The 18,652-nt window shown below is 42.4% G+C and overlaps 1 protein-coding gene across 1 annotated transcript in view; it reads left to right on the top strand.

Moving 5' to 3' along the window:
• Positions 1 to 18,652, top strand: part of LOC147454398 (cyclin-dependent kinase C-1-like) — an 87,793-nt gene that overhangs the window by 16,968 nt on the left and 52,173 nt on the right. The window contains exon 2 of the mRNA XM_086516371.1: positions 3,346 to 3,427. Within this exon, the coding sequence (XP_086372497.1) occupies positions 3,346 to 3,427 (82 nt within the window). The remainder of the gene's footprint in view (positions 1 to 3,345; positions 3,428 to 18,652) is intronic.

The raw sequence follows: 18,652 nt of genomic DNA, 5'->3' as shown, positions 1-18,652 counted from the left end.
GACACACACATTGATGAGTCTCTCATGAAGTGTTATGGTCATGTAAAGGGTCAGCGTGTTATCATATTGTTTGATCCAGGCAGTATGCATGATGTAATTAGTGCCTCTCTTGTTGAGAGAGTCCGCCTAGAGGTTAGTAAAAAATCTCCTCTCGAGGTTTTTGGCTTCGCTCCTGGTATGGACTCTCTCGTCACGAAAGAGTGCCTTGATGTGATGTTTACAGTTCAACAAGCTGCTTTTCGTAGGAAATTTCTTGTGTCTCCTCTTTCGGGATGTGATATGCTTTTGGGCATAAGATGGTTTCGTGAGCATAATAACCCTCTCATTGACTGGGAGGCTAACACTCTCACATTAAATGTCAAAATTGACTCCCCCCTCATCATTCGTACTGAGGAGGGTTTGCATTCTTTGCCTCTCATTTCTCATGTACAGGTAAAGCGTGAATTATGACGAGGAGCACAAGCGGGATTCATCTATGCTGCTCTAGTTTCCCAGAGCATTTAGGCTCCAGCTAAGTATTCAGGTTTGTTTACTAAGTTTAAACATCTCTTTTTGCAGGACGATCTTCCACCCTGTCTCCCACCCGAGCGGCCGGAGGACCATCGCATTGAGCTTATGGAGGGGGCCCAGCCTGTCAGTAAGGCTCTCTATCGTTTGAACAAGACACAGGAGGAAGAGTTAGAGCGACAACTCATGGAGTTGGTGGCTAGAGGATTCATACGTCCTAGTGTAAGTCCTTTTGCAGCTCCTATTTTGTTTGTTCGCAAGAAGGATGGTTCGTTTCGTTTGTGTATTTATTACAGGGCATTGAACAAGATGATCGTCAAGAACAAGTTTCCGATGCCTCGCATTGAGTATATCCTAGATAGGCTCAATGGGACAAAGGTTTTCAGCAAGGTCGATCTCAAGAGTGGATACCATCAGGTACGGGCATTCAAAGGCGACATTTTCAAGACCGCTTTTCGCACAGTGCGAGGGCAACGGGAGTATATTGTTATGCCTTTTGGATTGACAGGTGCCGTGGGTACATTTAATCGTCTTATGGTAGGTCGTTTCGATGATATGGTCGGTGTATGTGTTCATTTTTTTGGATGATATTCTCATTTTTTCTGCATCGTGGGAATAACATGAAAGGGATGTCGAAAGGGTACTAAGCCGTTTGGATGAGTGTCAGTTGTACATTGCAACTACGAAGTCTGAATTTTTTCTTACTGAAGTCACTTATCTTGGTTATATCATTTCTGCAGAAGGGGTCACGAAGGTGGAACAGGTTCGTAATTGGGATTTGCCCAAAATTGCATATGATGTGCGTTCTTTTCTTGATTTATGTCAAGCATATAGTTTGCACATAGAGAATTTTGCACGCGTTGCTGTACCTATGACTGATGTCTTGATAGGGGTCAAGACTTGTCGTCAACGCGTAGACTTGCCCAAAGCAGCCATTGAGGCTTTCGCAGCTCTCAAGGTTGCGGTGACAGAAGCATCGTGTCTTATCCTTGCCTCTTGGGATGATCCCTCTGAGGTATGGACGGATGCGAGCAATGTCGCCATAGGCGCTGTGCTTCAGCAGCATGGTTGTTCTGTAGCTTTCCTTAGCCGGAAGCTCAATAGTGCGGAAAAGAATTATTCAATTTATGATAAAGAACTTTTGTCTGTCATTCACTCTCTTAAGCATTGGAAACATTTTCTTTATGGTAGAGAGTTTACAGTTCGCACAGATCATCAAGCCCTCAAGTGGCTCTAGTCTATGCCTAGTGCACATTGGAGTGATCGCCAAGCACGGTGATTAAAATTTTTTGAGCAATTTGGAGGTTTGATTGAGTACGTGCCCTGAAAAGCTAACCTTGTTGCAGATGCGTTGAGTCGCAAAGGACAGATTTTGGCTCTTGAGTCAAGATCCACATTTTCTATTCAGGGTGTGTCTTTTGACAGCATGAAGAATCAGTATGCGGATTCCGAGTTTGATAAGCATTGGTTGCAGGCTCTTGCTTCCCAAGGGCCGAGCAACTATCTCATTCGTGATGGTTTGTTGTATTTTCGTCAACGTTTATGTGTGTTGCCCTCTCTCAGGCCGACTATATTGCATGATGCACATGATTCTCTCACGGGTGGGCACAGGGGAATGAACACCACTTTGGAAAAATTTGAAAGATTCTTTTATTAGCCTAAAATGCGAAAGGATGTGTTTCGTTATGTCACTCAGTGCATTATATGTCAAAAGATAAAAGCTCCTCGGGGTAAGCAGCAAGGCCTCTTGCTTTCTATTCCCAATGGACCTTTTCAAGATATTTCCATGGATTTTGTGACTAACCTTCCATCAAGTTTGCATTCAAGGCAATGTTTGACAATTGTGGATCGTTTCAGCAAGTTTTGCATGTTGATTCCTTGTAAAGCCACAGTCACTGCACAAGATGTAGCACGATTGTTCATTAAGCATTGGTACGCCCTCTGTGGTTTGCCAAAATCAATTGTTTCAGATAGGGATGTTAAGTTCACGTCCAATTTTTGGCACACACTCTTTGAAAATTTTGGCACTAAGTTGAATTTTTCATTGGCTTTTCATCCACAGTTAGATGGTCAAACAGAGATTTACAATATACTCTTTTTCGTTGGTACTTTTAACTCACTCATTTTCAACATCTCTTTTTCTGACCTTATGAGAGTATATTTGTGCAAATGACCTCAACATACCTTTGAACATGTTACTGTTTGAGATTTAGATTTTGTAGCTTTTCCACTTGTTTTGGTATCACGTTTTGTTGTTGTTCTCTCTTTGCTAGTGTAATCTCTCTCTCTCTCTCTCTCTGACCCTTATTGTAGTTTAAGTTCAAAATTCTGTGCCCTTATGAAGGTATGTGTGTGTGTGTGACCCTTATTGTAGTTTAAGTTCAGAATTTTGTGCCCTTATGAAGGTATCTATACTCTCTCTCTCTCTCTCTCTCTCTCTCTCTCACCCTTATTGTAGTTTAAGTCCAGAATTTTGTGCCCTTATGAAGGTATCTATACAATCTCTCTGGGTTCATCATGTTAAGGAGACTATCCATATTGTAGTTTATGTTCAGAATTTTGTGCCCTTATGAAGGTATCTATATACTCTCTCTCTCTCTCTGACCCTTATTGTAGTTTAAGTTCAGAATTTTGTGCCCTTATGACGGTATCTATACAATCTCTCTGGGTTCATCATGTTAAGGAGACTATCCATATGTCTTTCATTATAGAAGTGCTGAATTTTCCTCCACAACTCAAGTTGATTATTTTGAACTTATGAAGGCAGTTTTTTAATGACATTAGCATATTGTAGACCTAAGATTGTTTACCAATATCACATTGTCATGTATTATGTAGGCAAGTATACATGGCAAAAGAGATAGCTACTGGAGATATCGTGGCGTTGAAGAAAGTTAGGATGGATAATGAAAGAGAAGGGGTATGCAATTGCTTCCTTTTGCTGAGGGTTTTGTATTCAAGCAGTCCGTCAAATTAGAAGGTTTCACTTTTTCTTTTGTAATGCCATGGTTATCATCATTTTAAACTGATATTAGTGCAAGAAGTTTCCTTTTATTTTACGTGCATTAGTTGCTTTTGTCATGAGTAATCCACTCTTGGTATCTCAGAAATTTCGTTAGCTCATTTTGTTTGTTCATATTATTGTGAAAACTGACTGCTAGTTGCAGTTGAAAGGGGAAGAGTAGACACTACTGATGCCATGCATACTTGTGGAAGTATATGTCTTCACACCAGGAGTGTTTTTGTTGCAAGATGCAAGTGCAAGTTGTCACATGGATGCTGAATATAGGTCACTATTGCTGCCCACTAAAACTCATCAGGAACCATGATGCTACTTGCTGCTTCTGCCTTGGCAAAAGGGGTGTGAGTAGTGCACTATGAGTCAACATATTGAATCTGGAAATACAGAATATGCAACTCTTGTAAAACAACGCACCTTCATCCTGGTACCTTTCCTTTGTCTTCATAGTGGAGGAAAATGGATTTTTCCCAGATCTCTTACAATATGGCTTTGTAGGAGATTTGCATCCTACCTTGGTGGTGTTTGAAGTGGTAGTGGAAGATGGACGAATATGGCTGAAAAACAACAGCAATGGGCGCACACCCTCTTGTCTTCTCTTGTCTTTGATGGTGGACAACCACCACCTCTGAATTTGGAACATCTCAGAGCAACCCCGTCACAGTGATTTCCTCGATCTGCAAAGACATTGCATGAGGAGAGGTCATCCAGGGCAGGAGAGGGCACAAAAGGAGAGAACATCCAAAAACGAAGAGGCACACAGAGAGAGGGAGGGCAATCTTGCAAAAAGCGCTAGAAAGAAGAAAAAAGCTAGCAAGAGAAAATGCGGCAACAGAGAAAATTGGGAGAGTGACCTAAAATGTTGGCTCTCACTACTGGTGCACAAAAGCAATGATACATGCCCCCCCCCCCCCCCCCCCCCACCCCAACTGTAGACGGCTAGATAGTTCACTATGTGGGAATGTTTTCTTAGAAGATGGGCAGCGAATTACTTAGTAGTTACTATGGTAATTACTACAGTAAACCCGAAGTGTATAAATAGGGCCCATTACATTGTAATCGGGTTGGCAATTATTATCATTTGGGTTAGCGCCTTGGCTATACTTGTACTTGAGAATCATTGGCAGTATTGTCGGCTGTACTTTCTCTCTGTAAATCATGTTCGCTGTAAACTTGATCTGTAATCCCAATCATGGCATATATTTCAGTTATACTTACTTCTCGTCCAGTCATCTGAATGTGAATCTAAACCTTAATTCCAGTACATAAGTTTGATTCTTATTTCAGTATCCAAATTCCAGTCTAGTCTCTGATTCCTATCCAGTCTGTTGTCTGAAATCTTCCTACACTAGTAGCTGAAACCTTCCAACACTGGAATTAGCTGTCTCAAGAGATCAGCTCCAATTCCATTTTGGCGATCACGGTGGCTCGAGCTGAAGCTCGTTGACTGAAAGACTCTTCTCCTAGTTCGAAGTTTTTAGCAATGGCACCAAAATCCAATCGTGGCTGGAAATCCACCATTCCTGTTGACCCCATTCCTGAGGAGTCAGGAAGAGAGTCTGACCCCAAGCAAGAGAAGATGAGTGACACTGAGGTTCAGGAGGAGCATAGTCAGGCTGATGAGGCGCAGGACTCACAGCACTCCAGTCATTCTCGACGCTGACGGGCAGAACGGGAAGCACGGAAAGCAAAGAGTTCCAAGAGTTCTCGGTCCCGGCAGAGAGATGAGGATACCAAGGGCAGTAAAGGAAGTCACCGTACTTCTAGCAGACAAACCAGAGAAGACACTGACACTGAGACAGAGACGGAGATTGATTGGGATGCTGACACTGACAATTGCAAGAAGGCTCCCAAGCGTCATTCTGAATCCAAGAAGAGAAGTTGCAGGATCAGTAGTAATCGGAATGATTACACAGCTTCCTTGAAGATCTCTTTTCCAATATTCAAGGGAGGGAAAAAGGACAGATGTTCACATAGAAGCTTTCGAGCAGTATGCGGAACTAAAAAACATTGATGAAGATGATTGGGGAGAATATTTTCCACAAACCTTGAAGGAGGCAGCGAGGAAATGGTATTACCATTATCCTGCCTGCCAGCTCAGATCATATAACAAATTGCTCAAAGCCTTCAGGTTGGAATATTCCGACAATAGAGGGGATGAATGTCACGATTGTGACTAGTTACACTCTTCTTGATTCATTACAGATGCAGATGCGAAGTGTGACTAACCCGGGAGGACTCCTGTTCTCGAATGGTCACACCCCTTCGCCCAAAAGACATACCTCTTCGCCAAAAGCCACACTCCTTCGACGACTGGTCACACCCCTTCACCTTACGGATGCGACTCTTCACCCAATGGTTGCAGCTCTTCGCCGAAAGGATGTCTTTTCGCCTAAAGTCATGTCTCTTCACAAAGAGACATGCCTCTTCACTGATGACTATTCAATTCCTATAAAAGAAACCCTTGTATCACACTTTCAATCAATCAAACACAGAGTCTTCTAAGTCTTGTTCCGAGTTCAGTTACAGTTTCTTAAGTCTTAATCATGAGTTTAAGTACTTAATTAAGGATTAGCGACTAGAATCCTTACAATGAAGATATTCTATGTGAATTAGATAAGATCAAACAGAGAAATTTGTTAGTCCGCAGTTATGTGGAAAAGATCAAGGAGCTAACCAGGCAGTTGCAAGAACCGCCATCTGAGAAGAGATTGAGGGCATGGTTCCTGAATGGGTTCAGAAGCAAGAAGCTTAGGGAACAAGAGGTACTAGCCCCTACCAAGAAATTCAATGATCTGGTCCAAAGGGCATTGAAGCTGGAACAGCAGGCTAAGAAGGAAAAGAGCCACAAGAAGCGAAGGACAAGTAGCAGTAGCTCTGCTACTGAAAATTCTGATTCCAGTGAGATGTCCAGTAGCTCCGAAAGTAGCTCTAATGGAAGAGCAAAAGAGAAATCAAAGAAGGAATCCTGGATTAAGAAAATTGAAGAGATGGCTAGGCAGATTGCCGAAATTAGCCACACAAGACAGCTAGTTCGAAAGATGGAGACTTGGTGTTCAAGATGCAAATCCAAGGACCATACCTCCACTGAATGTCCACAATGTACCTACTGCAAGGCCTTTGGTCACCTATGGAATAATTGTGGCATCAGAATCCACCACTTCAAGAAAAGAAAAGATCTGTCAGTGGTTGCCTACACGGAACCAGTGAAGGTAGAACCAGTCAACGTAACTCAAGAGGAGAGACGAGGTACCAGTGGTACTGGTCAGGGACGTGGCCGATACCAACCAGGAATGGGCAGAGGCAGAGGAAGAGGCAACTTCCAGAACAGGAGCATGAATTGCTATACTTTTGGGAAGTATGGTCATTTTGCGGCCCAATGCCCAGATGCACCTGTAACGACTACTATTGAGACTAAGGCACCAGAGCCAGTCCCAGTCAGGGTAGTTATCAGGAGCAAGGGGGTAGTCATTGAAGAAATCCCAGACACTTTAGAAGCACCAGTCAATCCTAATAGCAGTAAGTGAGCTCAACAAAGAGAAGTTTGGAAGGCCAAAGGTAAAGAAAAGGTGGTAGATGAGTGGCAAGAGCAGAGGGAACTAGCGGCTAAAATCGCGGAGGATTTAGCCAAGAAGCTGCCAGAGCAGCCAGAAAGTTCCGAAGCTAGAGTCATTCAGAGGATACCAACCCAATCGACTGATAAAGATCAGTCAGTACCGGCCATGATTGAGACCACGCTGGCTGTGGTACATGGACTAGCTGATGAAATGGGAGTAGATGGAAAGAGTGGAAGCATTGCAAAAGAAGAATGGCAGTGTGAAGATACAGTTCTTCAAGCTCTGACAATCAGTCTGACCAAGAGAGAGAAGAAATTCATGTGAAAATTTGTGATAGAATTCAGAAGCTGACTGTAGAGCTGGAGGATATAAGAAAAACCTTGCCTGAGGTGGCCAACTTTATCAGACAGCGCAGGAAAGCTGAGGCAGAGGCCAGAACAGTGGACCTGACGGTTGTCCGGGATGATGAAGTTCCACTTATTCAGGTAGACTACAAAGTCAGGAAGCAGTGGGAACCTCTCTCAAGCGTTATCCTGGATGGAGGGGTAGGAGTCAACATAATGGGAGCCCATCTTAAACAAAGAATGGGTATCACTAACATGAAACCAGCACCATTCAAAGTACGAATGGCAGATCATAGAGTCGTACAGGCGACGAGTATGATTGAAAACATGCAGATAAGAGTTGGGAGGGAGAAATTCAAAACCAGTTTCCTAATCCTAGATGTGCAGGGAGCATATGGGATGCTACTAGGGCGCCCATGGTTGAGAACAACACATGCTGTTCATGACTATGCAAACCAACCTTTGACCATAGAAGGGGCCTGTGGCAGAATCCAAATCTAGACCAACAATACCAGGAGCTGGAAAAAGGAACTGAGGCCGAAGGAGTTGTGTCAGAAGTACAGAGCCAAGAAGATCGAGCGAATGCTAGCGGCTATGAACATATTTCCTTTGGCAGAAATTGACTTGAATGCTGTCTTGCTGAACAAAGAGCAGGTTGACAAGCAGAAGAGACAATTCCCTGATCAGTTTACCGAAGTCAATACTGGGGAAAGAACAGCTCAGCTAACTGGAAGGATGGAGGAACCAGCTGATACTGGTATAGTAGAGGAACCAGTATGTTCTGAAGAGTACCCACTGGATCAGAACATTGATTCAGAAATGAATGGACTATCCTGGGATTACGCTGAAGAATTGACCAAACGAAAAGGAGACGGACGAAACTGGTTGCTTCCAGACGACCAGGAAGTAGAAGAGTGGAACCTAGGATCGAGGAAAATCCCAGAATGATCAAGGTTAACAAGCACCTCAACCCTGCAATGAAGGAAAAGGCACGGAAAATGTTCCAGAGCTATAAAGATGTGTTTGCTTGGGAACATACAGATCTGAAGGGAGTAGATCCTGAAGTATGTCAACACCGAATACCACTGAAACCAGATGCTAGGCCAGTACGATTGCAAAGATATCGGATGAACCCCAACTATGCAAAGAAGGTCAAGGAGGAGATTGATAATCTTCTCAAGGCTGGGTTCATTACGGAAGTGGCAAGCAGTGATTGGCTATTTCCCATAGTCGTCGTCCCCAAGAAGAATGGAAAATTGAGAGTTTGTGTCGACTATAGGAAACTAAATGCCCAAACTATTAAGGATCCATTTCCCTTGCCTTTTACTGATATGTTGCTTGATGAGATCGCAGGATATGAAATGTATAGCTTCATGGATGGTTATAGCGGCTATAACTAGTTACAGATCGCTCCTGAAGATAGAGCCAAGACCACTTTCATCACAGAGAGGGGAGCTTTCATGTATCTGGTGATGCCTTTTAGCCTGTGCAATGCACCAGCTACCTTTCATCGGTGTATGATGGAGATGTTTAATGAATTTCTTCATCAGTTCCTCGCCATTTTCATGGATGACTTCACTGTCTATTCAGATGAGGAACAGCACCTTCTATTCCTAGAAATGGTTTTCAAACGCTGTCAGGAGAAGAGGATTTGTTTAAATCCATTCAAATATGTTTTTCTAGTCTGGAAGGGACAGCTACTGGGACATGTAGTTTCCCGCAATGGAATAGAGATGGCCAATGACAAAATACAGTGTGTTCAGCAAGCTAAAGCACCCAGAACTGCTTCAGAGTTGAGTTCTTTCTTGGGTTATGTGAATTTCTATAGAAGATTTGTACACAAGTTTGCTTCTCAAGCAGTACCACTATATGAGTTTACAAAGAAGACCAGTAGGTTTAACTGGACTGCTGAATGTGAGGAGAGTTTCCAGAATCTGAAAAAAGCCATTACCAGTAAACCAGTCCTTAGGCAGCCAAATTGGGATATTATTTTCCACGTACATATAGATGCTTCGGGATTGGCAATGGGGGCAATATTAGCTCAGCCAGATGGCAGAACAGATTATCTGGTTTATTTTGCCAGTCGTAGATTCAGTCAGGCTGAACAAGGCTATACAACTATTGAGAGAGAAGCCCTTGGAATGGTTTTCAACGCTACAAAGTTCAGGCATTACCTGTTGGGAAAGTTATTCCATTTTTATGTGGACCATCAAGCTCTTCTGTTTCTGATTAATAAAGTCATTATTCAAGGCAGGCTGATAAGATGGATGATGTTCCTTATGGAATTTGAATTCAGAATTTTCCATAAGCCTGGCTGAAACCATTGTGGAGCTGATTTTCTTTCAAGAAGTACGGAAGGATATTCAGAATCACCCTTGAGAGATGAACCAGTGGATGCTGATTTATTTCAGTTAGAGGCAGAAGAATTAGTGGATCCTGAATGGTATGATATTTATCAATTCCTTTCCCAAGGTGCCTTTCTAGAGGATTGGAAGCAGAATCAGAAGAAAGCTCTGATCATAAAAAGCCTGAAATTTACTATTATAGGAGGATTACTTTATCGACTGGGTGTTGATGGTATACTTCGACGATGTGTCCCTATGGAAGGAAGAATGCAAGTAATTTCAGAAGCGCATAATGGTGAATCTGATGGACACTTTTCCAACGAAGTAACCTATAAGAAGATTCTGCAAGCTGGTCTGTGGTGGCAAACACTAATTGCTGATGTCAGAAGTTTTTGTAAAACTTGTGACATATGCCAAAGAATGGGTCGATTAACAGTTGCAGATATGACTCCCTTGATGCCAGTACAACCACTGGGGGTATTCATGAAATGGGGACTAGATTTTATGGGATCTTTTAAGAAGGTTACTCCCAAGAAGAACAAGTACATAGTTATGGCTACTTGTTATGTAACCAAGTGGGTTGAAGCTAAAGCTCTTCCTGACAACAGAGCCAAGTCAACTGCAAGGTTTCTATTTAAGAATATTGTCTGCCGATATGGATGTCCAGTAGAGATTGTGACCGATTAAGGAACACATTTTATCAATGACACGATGGAAATCCTATTGGATATGCTTTCAGTCAAGCATCGGAAATCTACTCTTTACTATCCCAGATGCAATGGATAGGTTGAGAGTAGCAACAAGACAATAAAGACTATTCTCACTAAGGTGGTGCAAAAGAAACCAGACCAGTGGGATTTGAAACTTCAGACTGCTCTATGGGCTTATAGGACAGCTTATAAGGTAACTACTGGAATGACACCATTCAGAATGGTGTATGGCACTGAAGCTGTGGTTCCTATGGAGTTTGTGATCCCAAGTCTGAGAATGGCTGTGAAGTATGGCTTAGACTTCAACCATAATCTTAAAAAACGACTAGATGAACTGATGCAATTAGATGAACTCAGGCAAAGGGCTATGTTGGAACAAGAAATTGTTCAACAACGAAGGAAGCACTGGCATGATCGTCGAATTAAAGTTCGAGAATTTCAGAAAGGAGACTTAGTGCTTCTATATCAGTCAAGACTGGGTCCAAAGAAGCCAAACCTGAAGATTGCCTGGGCAGGACCTTTTGAGGTAGACTGGGTCTTCTCCAATGGCACAGTCAGACTGAAAGATTTATCTGGATTGTTGTTGCCAGGAGTATATAATGGGGCAAAGATCAAGCTTTATTATTCAGAGACCAGAGAAATTGGGCCAGAACAAGGTACTAAGGAACTGGAACTTGGTGATCAAGAGATACCAGAATCAAACATTTTTAGACTTTTTCATGTGCAACCAGTTCCAATTTCAGAACCAGTACCAGAAGAACCAGATCAGGCTGACCTTAGAATCAGTACCAGTATGGTCGAGCCAAACTGGAAATCAGTCCAGTATCAGTGGGGACACACTTTCCAATTTTTAAGCGCCCAACGATCAAATGGCACGCCAGTAGTAATTATTTCAAGGATGGGTCGCAGTCTTGTCCAATGCATGTCTGCCACGACAGCAGCGACGCACACAAGTCTAGGAACGGCGAGTGCTGGAGCTTTTATGGCGCGAACACGTATAACTGTCAGGAGAGTTAGCACTTTTTCTCATAAATCCCCTGCGCGACGCTTTCCTCCTGTTAACCATTCGCCATCGCCAAGCTCCGAGGTTTCTTCGCTACAGCCGCAAACCTCGACCTCTGAAGAGACAGTTGACTGTCAGTTAGCCTTGCCAACGACACCAAGAAACGGCTTTGACACGACAAGTAAGTCATCTTCTCCTTCGCCTGTTTCATCGTCATCGTCTTCACAGTGTATGGGTAGAATGAAACGCTCAGAGAAGATGCAGGAGTCTCTTGAGGAAACCCAGGCCATCGTTGCTGCTGCAAAGGCAAGCCTTCCCATTATACCGTACAATAAAATCCAACGTTACATATTCACTGACCAAGCAATGACTCTGCTACAACTCTGGGATCTTCGAGTTGTGTTGCAAGCTACAAGAATTGCTTTTGATGCAGACATCATCAAGCAAGTTCTTGATTCTTTCGACGCTGAAGATGGCAGTGCCATGGTAAATGGTAGGAAGGTGTCAGTGACATTAGAAGCCATAGCATTTGCATTCAGAATGCCCAACGAGCCCAAACCTTCTATGGCAGCTGCACAGCAGATAAGTATAGCTCTGAAGGAGGATGAAGCGGCTAAACGTAAGCGCAAGGCAAGTGGTCAAGGAGTTCCAGTAGCAGGACTGAAAGCGTCCACTGCTTACAGGTTTGTAGCCGAAGCAGTTTGCCTTAAAAACAACCCAACGTATGTATCCGAAAAACTGTTTGCTATGCTGTTGGCCAAGATATTGAATCCACAGGTTCCCTATTAACCTTTGTCAAATTCTCTCGCACAATGTACTCCAGCAAACTGCCAAGCTAAAATCTCAAACTGTTTTCAAAGCTTGGTATGTTTTGCAATTCCTGTATTGGGCTACTGCTGCAGATGTTAATGAGCAGGTAAAGAAGGCTTGGAGTGAGAAGCCAATTTCTGAGCCGAAGAACATTGAGCTGTCCTCAGACGATGAAGAAACGGACAGTCAAACTATTTCAACAAACCTGAAAAGGAAAGCGACTGCAGAGCAGGCTGGCAATTCAAAGAAGCCAAAGACTACACTGACAAAGAGCAGTGAGTTTTTGAAGCAGATAGAAAGCCAGGTCAGGCAGTAAACACTGAGAAAGTTGTAGTGAGCCAGACAGAGCAGCAATCTGCTCAGAAGACTATGCCTAACCAGTCAGTAGCAAACATTGCAGTTGCTACTGGTTCTGGAAAGGATCAGGCCCAGCCAGCCACTTCTGAGAAGATAGCAGACTAGTCAGGGGACAAGGGCAAGAGCTAACTGGACAAAGGGAAAGGTCCAGCTTCCTCGACTCTGCCATGTGGAGTTCCTACTCCAAATACTGGAAACATTCTGCAACTGGTAAAACGGGACAAGTTGCAGCAAATGCAGACTAAACAATTGAAAGGGCATCTTCTGCTAAGCAAAGCTGATTATGCAACTTTACCCTACATAGCTCCAGTGGCAATATATGAGCCTACTGATTCTGATGTAACCACAGTCAAAGACAGATGTTCAGTCCTCATACAGTCCTCTTGGAATACCATTGTCAGTTGTATGGGACAACTGATGGAGGTTGCTGGATCAGAAGATGAAGTCAAAAAGCTTAGGGCTGACTTGACGGAGGCACAAGATCAGATTGAAAAGCTCCAGAAAGCTCGGGAAGAGCAGAACATACAACACAGGGTACTGGAAGCTCATTCAGAAAGGACTAATGAGTTGTTAAACAAAAAGTTAGCTAAGCTGAATCTGAAATAATGATCATCAAGAATCAACGAAATGAAGCACTCAGAGCTGCAGAGCGAGCAGAAACAATGCTCAGGATGAAGCGGGCGGAATTCAAAAACCTGTTAATGCGCCATACAGCTCTGAAGGCCTCTTTGACTGAAAGATACATCTATAGCAGCTTGTCTGAAATTTTAAATCCATCTGGCAATGCTGTTTTCAATCTAGAGAATTTAAAGTCCTTGATGGAAAGTATGCAGAGTGATTTGCAGGACAAGGTGACTGAGTATAATAATGCTCTGATGAATCAAGCTATATTAGATTATATTGAGCAACAGACTTCTCCGGATGAGGAAGAAGAAGACCAGGAAGATGAAGCTGATCAGGAGGAGGATGATCAGGAAGCAGGGCATACAAAGGATGATGATGATGCCCCACCACCATCTCCACCTCCAGGACCTGGTTTTGGTGGGACAGGGCCAAATGACGGAGGCCAGTCACAGCCAGACTAGCCAGGCCAGAATGAGGGCCAGCAAGAAGGACAGGAAGAAGGGCACCAGTCGGGTAACCAGCAGATTGAAGAGCAGCAGCCAAGTCACACTAGGAATCAGCCAGCAGATCAGTCCCAACTTAGCAGGGATGCTAAAGGGAAAATGAAGGTGCAGGATGAAGGACCAGTCGTTGATCATCAACATTCACTGCAGCTCATTACCCTGAATAGGCAATTGAGACATCAACATGCCTCCATAACCAGACATTATATGGAGGATGATGATCTTTTGTCTGATTTGGAAAGATTTCAAAGGTTATATGTTGGAGCCAGGGAAATGGTAGAACATTGGAAATCGGCAGCTTTCCATGATTAAGAAGCTTGCCGTTTACCTGCGCATCCCAGTACAGTCCAGCTGCTGGAACGAGTTCTTGAATGGATACTCAATGCTGATGAAAGAGTGGCAAACCCACACTGGCAAAGGCAGTCTACTGCAGATTGTCGCTCCCTAGCCCTGGAACCGGAACTTCTGCTGGGTAACAAACCAACTTACCGTTGTATGAAGGATGTTAGGGTACAACTCAAGGAAGTTTTGGTGCAAATGCAAACTGCAAGAGGTGTTTTGGATCAGAGAGTCAAAGCCATTCTTGACAGCCACTAGCAAAGGACCTCAGACTAGAATGTCAGTCGGAGCACAGGCAACTGCTCTCCGAACACTGTTCCAGCTAGTGAGAATCACCAGAAAGATGATGCAGCAAGAGAACCAGGCTGTTCTCAATTTCTTAGAATTTGTGCCTGATTCTCCAGTTCTCTTGTATGCTGTTCCAGCAAGAGAAATAGAGCTGCCAAGATTCTTTCCAGTGCTGTATCTTGAACATCCGGAACCAGTTGATCGCCTCACATACTTCAAAATCACTGATGACCTTCAGGATTGGTATGAGCGATCGACTGTGGAATGGAAGACTTGGCAGACGCTGTTCAATGATGCTCTCCAGATCAATGATATTCAGGCACTGAAAGAGGAGATGCATAGGATCCAGCTGTGTATGGGCCAGTGGAAGATTCAAGTCAGAGGACTGACCAGGATTACTAATTAGTTGCTACAACTTCCGATCGAATCTTCTAAATTGCCTGAAAAAGACATTGCAGCAAAGCCGGGTCTGGCATCACAATACAAGGAGATGGCTGAGATTCTTTTCGAAGCTTGAGTCAAAACTAATCAGCCTCTTTCGGAAGGATAGAGCCATACTGCTTCGCATTGTCATAAGCTGGCCAGAACCAGACTTAGCAAGGGTAGGCGTACACTCTATGATCCTGACACCAAAACCTATCATTCCCTCGCGCCTTATGAAGTAGAGATGACCACCGACCGGCAGGATCAGCTTGAGCAGGAGGCCATTTACCGACTGATTCAGAAGGAGAATGTTGGTACTGGGACTTCTCAGGCACCGTCCAGGTCAAAGGGCAAACAGAAGACGGTCCAATGGAACGATACTGGGTAGTTCTATTTCAGAATTCAGTGGCGACTTTTCTCCTCAGCAGGCAGGTGGAGATGACAGCTCTACCTTGGCCTGGTGAGAGCTTCACCTTGGCCTTTTCAGTTGCCTCTCGCAATCCTTGGCCTTTTGAGTTGCCTACTCGCAATCTTTGTATGGCCATTTTGTCACTAGTCAAGCCGGATTCCCAACATCACAACCAGACGATGGATTTTTTAGTCTCACATCAACATCAGACAGGAGAATTTTTCAGAAATTTTGGAATCTTGTCAAAATTCAAGAAAGAAGGGAAGGATGTAGACGGTTGGATAGTTCACTATGTGGGAATGTCTTCTTAGAAGATGGGCAGCGAATTACTTAGTAGTTACTATGGTAATTACTACAGTAAACCCGAAGTGTATAAATAGGGTCCATTACATTGTAATCGGGTTGGCAATTATTATCATTTGGGTTAGCGCCTTGGCTATACTTGTACTTGAGAATCATTGGCAGTATTGTCGGCTATACTTTCTCTCTGTAAATCATATTCGCTGTAATCTTGATCTGTAATCCCAATCATGGCATATATTTCAGTTATACTTACTTCTCGTCCAGTCATCTGAATCTGAATCTGAACCTTAATTCCAGTACATAAGTCTGATTCTTATTTCAGTATCCAAATTCCAGTCTAGTCTTTGATTCCTGTCCAGTCTGTTGTCTGAAATCTTCCTACACTAGTAGCTGAAACCTTCCAACACTGGAATTAGTTGTCTCAAGAGATCAGTTGCAATTCCACCAACACACACACATACACACACACGCGCGCGCGCGATATATAGGGACACAATAGAGTTGCTCGATTGTCCAAAAACGAGGACCCATAAATAGCGGACAAAAATTAGGAAGTGGCCGTACGTGAAAGTGTGAAACCCTTGTATGCGGCAATAGCAAAATATGGGTTTGAGTCTTTCCGTTGTTTTCCCATTGAGCACATAGAAGGTAATTTTAGAAACTCTAAAGAGTTCTATAAATCAGCGTGGCCTCGAGAGTTGTTTTGGATGAGAACTTTGCATACTTTTTTCCCTAAAGGTTTCAACTTGGAAGGAAAGTCTTCTTTACGTAAAAATAAGACAATTTACCATAAGAAACCTATGCTTTGGCGAAGGCATCCCAAACCCGAGTTAGTTCTCCCTTCAAGTCAGTTTAAAAGAACTTGGATTTCTAAAGGTTCTCGTTTAGATCCACGTACTATCCCTGAAATCAATCCAGTTGTCTTGCACAACACTATTTCTAGTAGAGTACAAGGTCTCCCTAGGGCTTCAATCTCTAGAATTGAGAGTGATGACCCTTCTAACCATAGAATTTTTGCTTATAGAGATTTCAAATGGAGATTGATTTACCTATCTAGAGCCATGGAATTGGGTTCTTTTTCTTATAAATTATTTGAAAGGTATAATATAAGGATCCTATTTAAGCTCTTGTATACCCTTGAGAACTACTCTTATGAAGATTTGGAGCTAAGAGAGTCTCAAAGTACTCAACTTCGAGTACTGTTAGGCAAATTTCTGAAGTCCAAATGTCCTAGACTGAAAAATCCCTTGGTTGGAAAGAAAGATTTGTTGATAACTATCTTTACCTCCCCTGACTTAGACAAGATTGGATTAAGCTCTATTTTGAGATCTCAAGAAGCTTTGGATGCTCTCTCTCCTTGTGTGAGAAAGGTATGGAACCATCCTGTCGTAGCTTTCAAATATGTGAAAACTTTAGGACAAAAAGATTTCAACTATAGTGACATAGGACGTAATCTTAAAAAGCAAGAGAGGCTAGCAATCTCAAGTATTGATTGCCCTTGTAGTAAAACTGCCTTTTCTTCTTACGTAAATGGAGCTTTGGGTCTTGTAGTTACTGCCGATTGTTCTATCCTTCCTTCTGATTCCTTGAAAGACCTTTTCTCAAGAGATACTAAATATAGGCTCCTTTCCTCAAACGACTCTTGCCTTCTCAAAGCCATAGAAAAAGGAATTTCTAGTTTCGTAGTAAAGTTTGAGGAGTCTTTAGGAGTTCAAGGAATTTTTACCCATTGGAAGTCTGTAATTCTCAAGAAAGCTTCTTTCAAATTAGCATCTTGCTCAGATAAGTGTTCTAATAACTTTGTTGTTACGTGCAAAAAGTTCTATTTAGAATGCTTGTTAGGTGAAGTAAACTCTCAGACTTACAATGATTGTGATCTTTCAATGCAAGAGGTTATCTTGAAACATCAAGACTTTTGTAAGTCTTTTGGTTTCAAGTGCCAGCCTAAATTACCTTTTTTATATACCGTTTGGAAGTTCCACAAGAACCCTATAAAGCCTAGATTTATAGCTGCTTCTTGTAACACCTCTTTAAACCGAGGTTTCCAAATGGCTTAGTTATTGTTTCGAAGCCATTTTACCTAGCGTAAATGAATTGTGGAAAAATATGCTAAAGGAAGCAGACGTACGTACCGATTCAAGTTGGATTTTAAATGATTCAGTAGGTGTGATTCCTGTTCTAAAGTTTTTGAACTCTTCAAGAAGCCTTAAGGAGAAATCTTCTCCTTTATGTCTCCAAACTTTTGACTTAACAACGCTATACACGAAGCTAAATTTGGAGGACCTTAAATTCAGAGTCAAATCTCTTATTTCAAAAGTTTTTGCGTACAAGCTTGAGAATGATAGGTACAAGGCATTGCTAGTAGAAAAGTCAGCCTTGAACTTTGACTTCTTATGGCTGAAAAATAAGAATGTAGATGTAGACAAAGGAAGAAAGAGATTCACCAGGATTGTAGATGACATTGACATCATATCTTGGTTAGATTTTCTTTTGGATAATTTATATATAACCATCGGCGACTCTCTTTTCAAGCAAACAATTGGTATCCCTATGGGTACCAATTGTGCTGTTTTTCTTGCTAATTTCTATCTTTTTACTTATGAGTTCGATTTTATGGAGCGTCTTGTCCTTGCTAACACTTGCCCAATATTTTTGCACAAGTTATGCAATGTAAGACGCTTTGTAGATGATCTTTTTGTCCCTGACGTTCCTTCTTTTCAAGATTTTATGTACTTGAATTCGAGTTCTTTAGGCGGAGGAATTTATCCCAAGGAGTTTTGTGAACTTAACTGTACCACAAATAGTGATTGTTGTGCCTTTTTAGACCTTAAGATTTTTCAGACTCCCTTGGGATTAGAAGTAGATATCTATGATAAGCGCCTTGAACCAGAATATGCCAATCTAAAAATCATCTGTATGCCTCACATTTCTTCGAACATTTCTCTTTTAGCTAAGTACGGTGTCATTTGCTCTCAACTATTTAGATTTTCTCGTCTTTGTTCTAGTAAATCTACTTTTGTTGCTCAATCTTGCCATCTTATTTCTTTACTAGTTGAAAAAGGATACTCATTCAAAAGAATCATGAAAAACGTTCGTTCATTTTTGCATCGT

Source organism: Adiantum capillus-veneris, chromosome 7, assembly GCF_014529385.1.
Source record: "Adiantum capillus-veneris isolate H3 chromosome 7, ASM1452938v2, whole genome shotgun sequence".
In the NCBI taxonomy this organism is placed as follows: Eukaryota; Viridiplantae; Streptophyta; class Polypodiopsida; order Polypodiales; family Pteridaceae; genus Adiantum; species Adiantum capillus-veneris.
The sequence above is the reverse complement of the archived record's forward strand: the minus strand, read 5'-3'. Positions and strand labels throughout refer to the sequence as shown.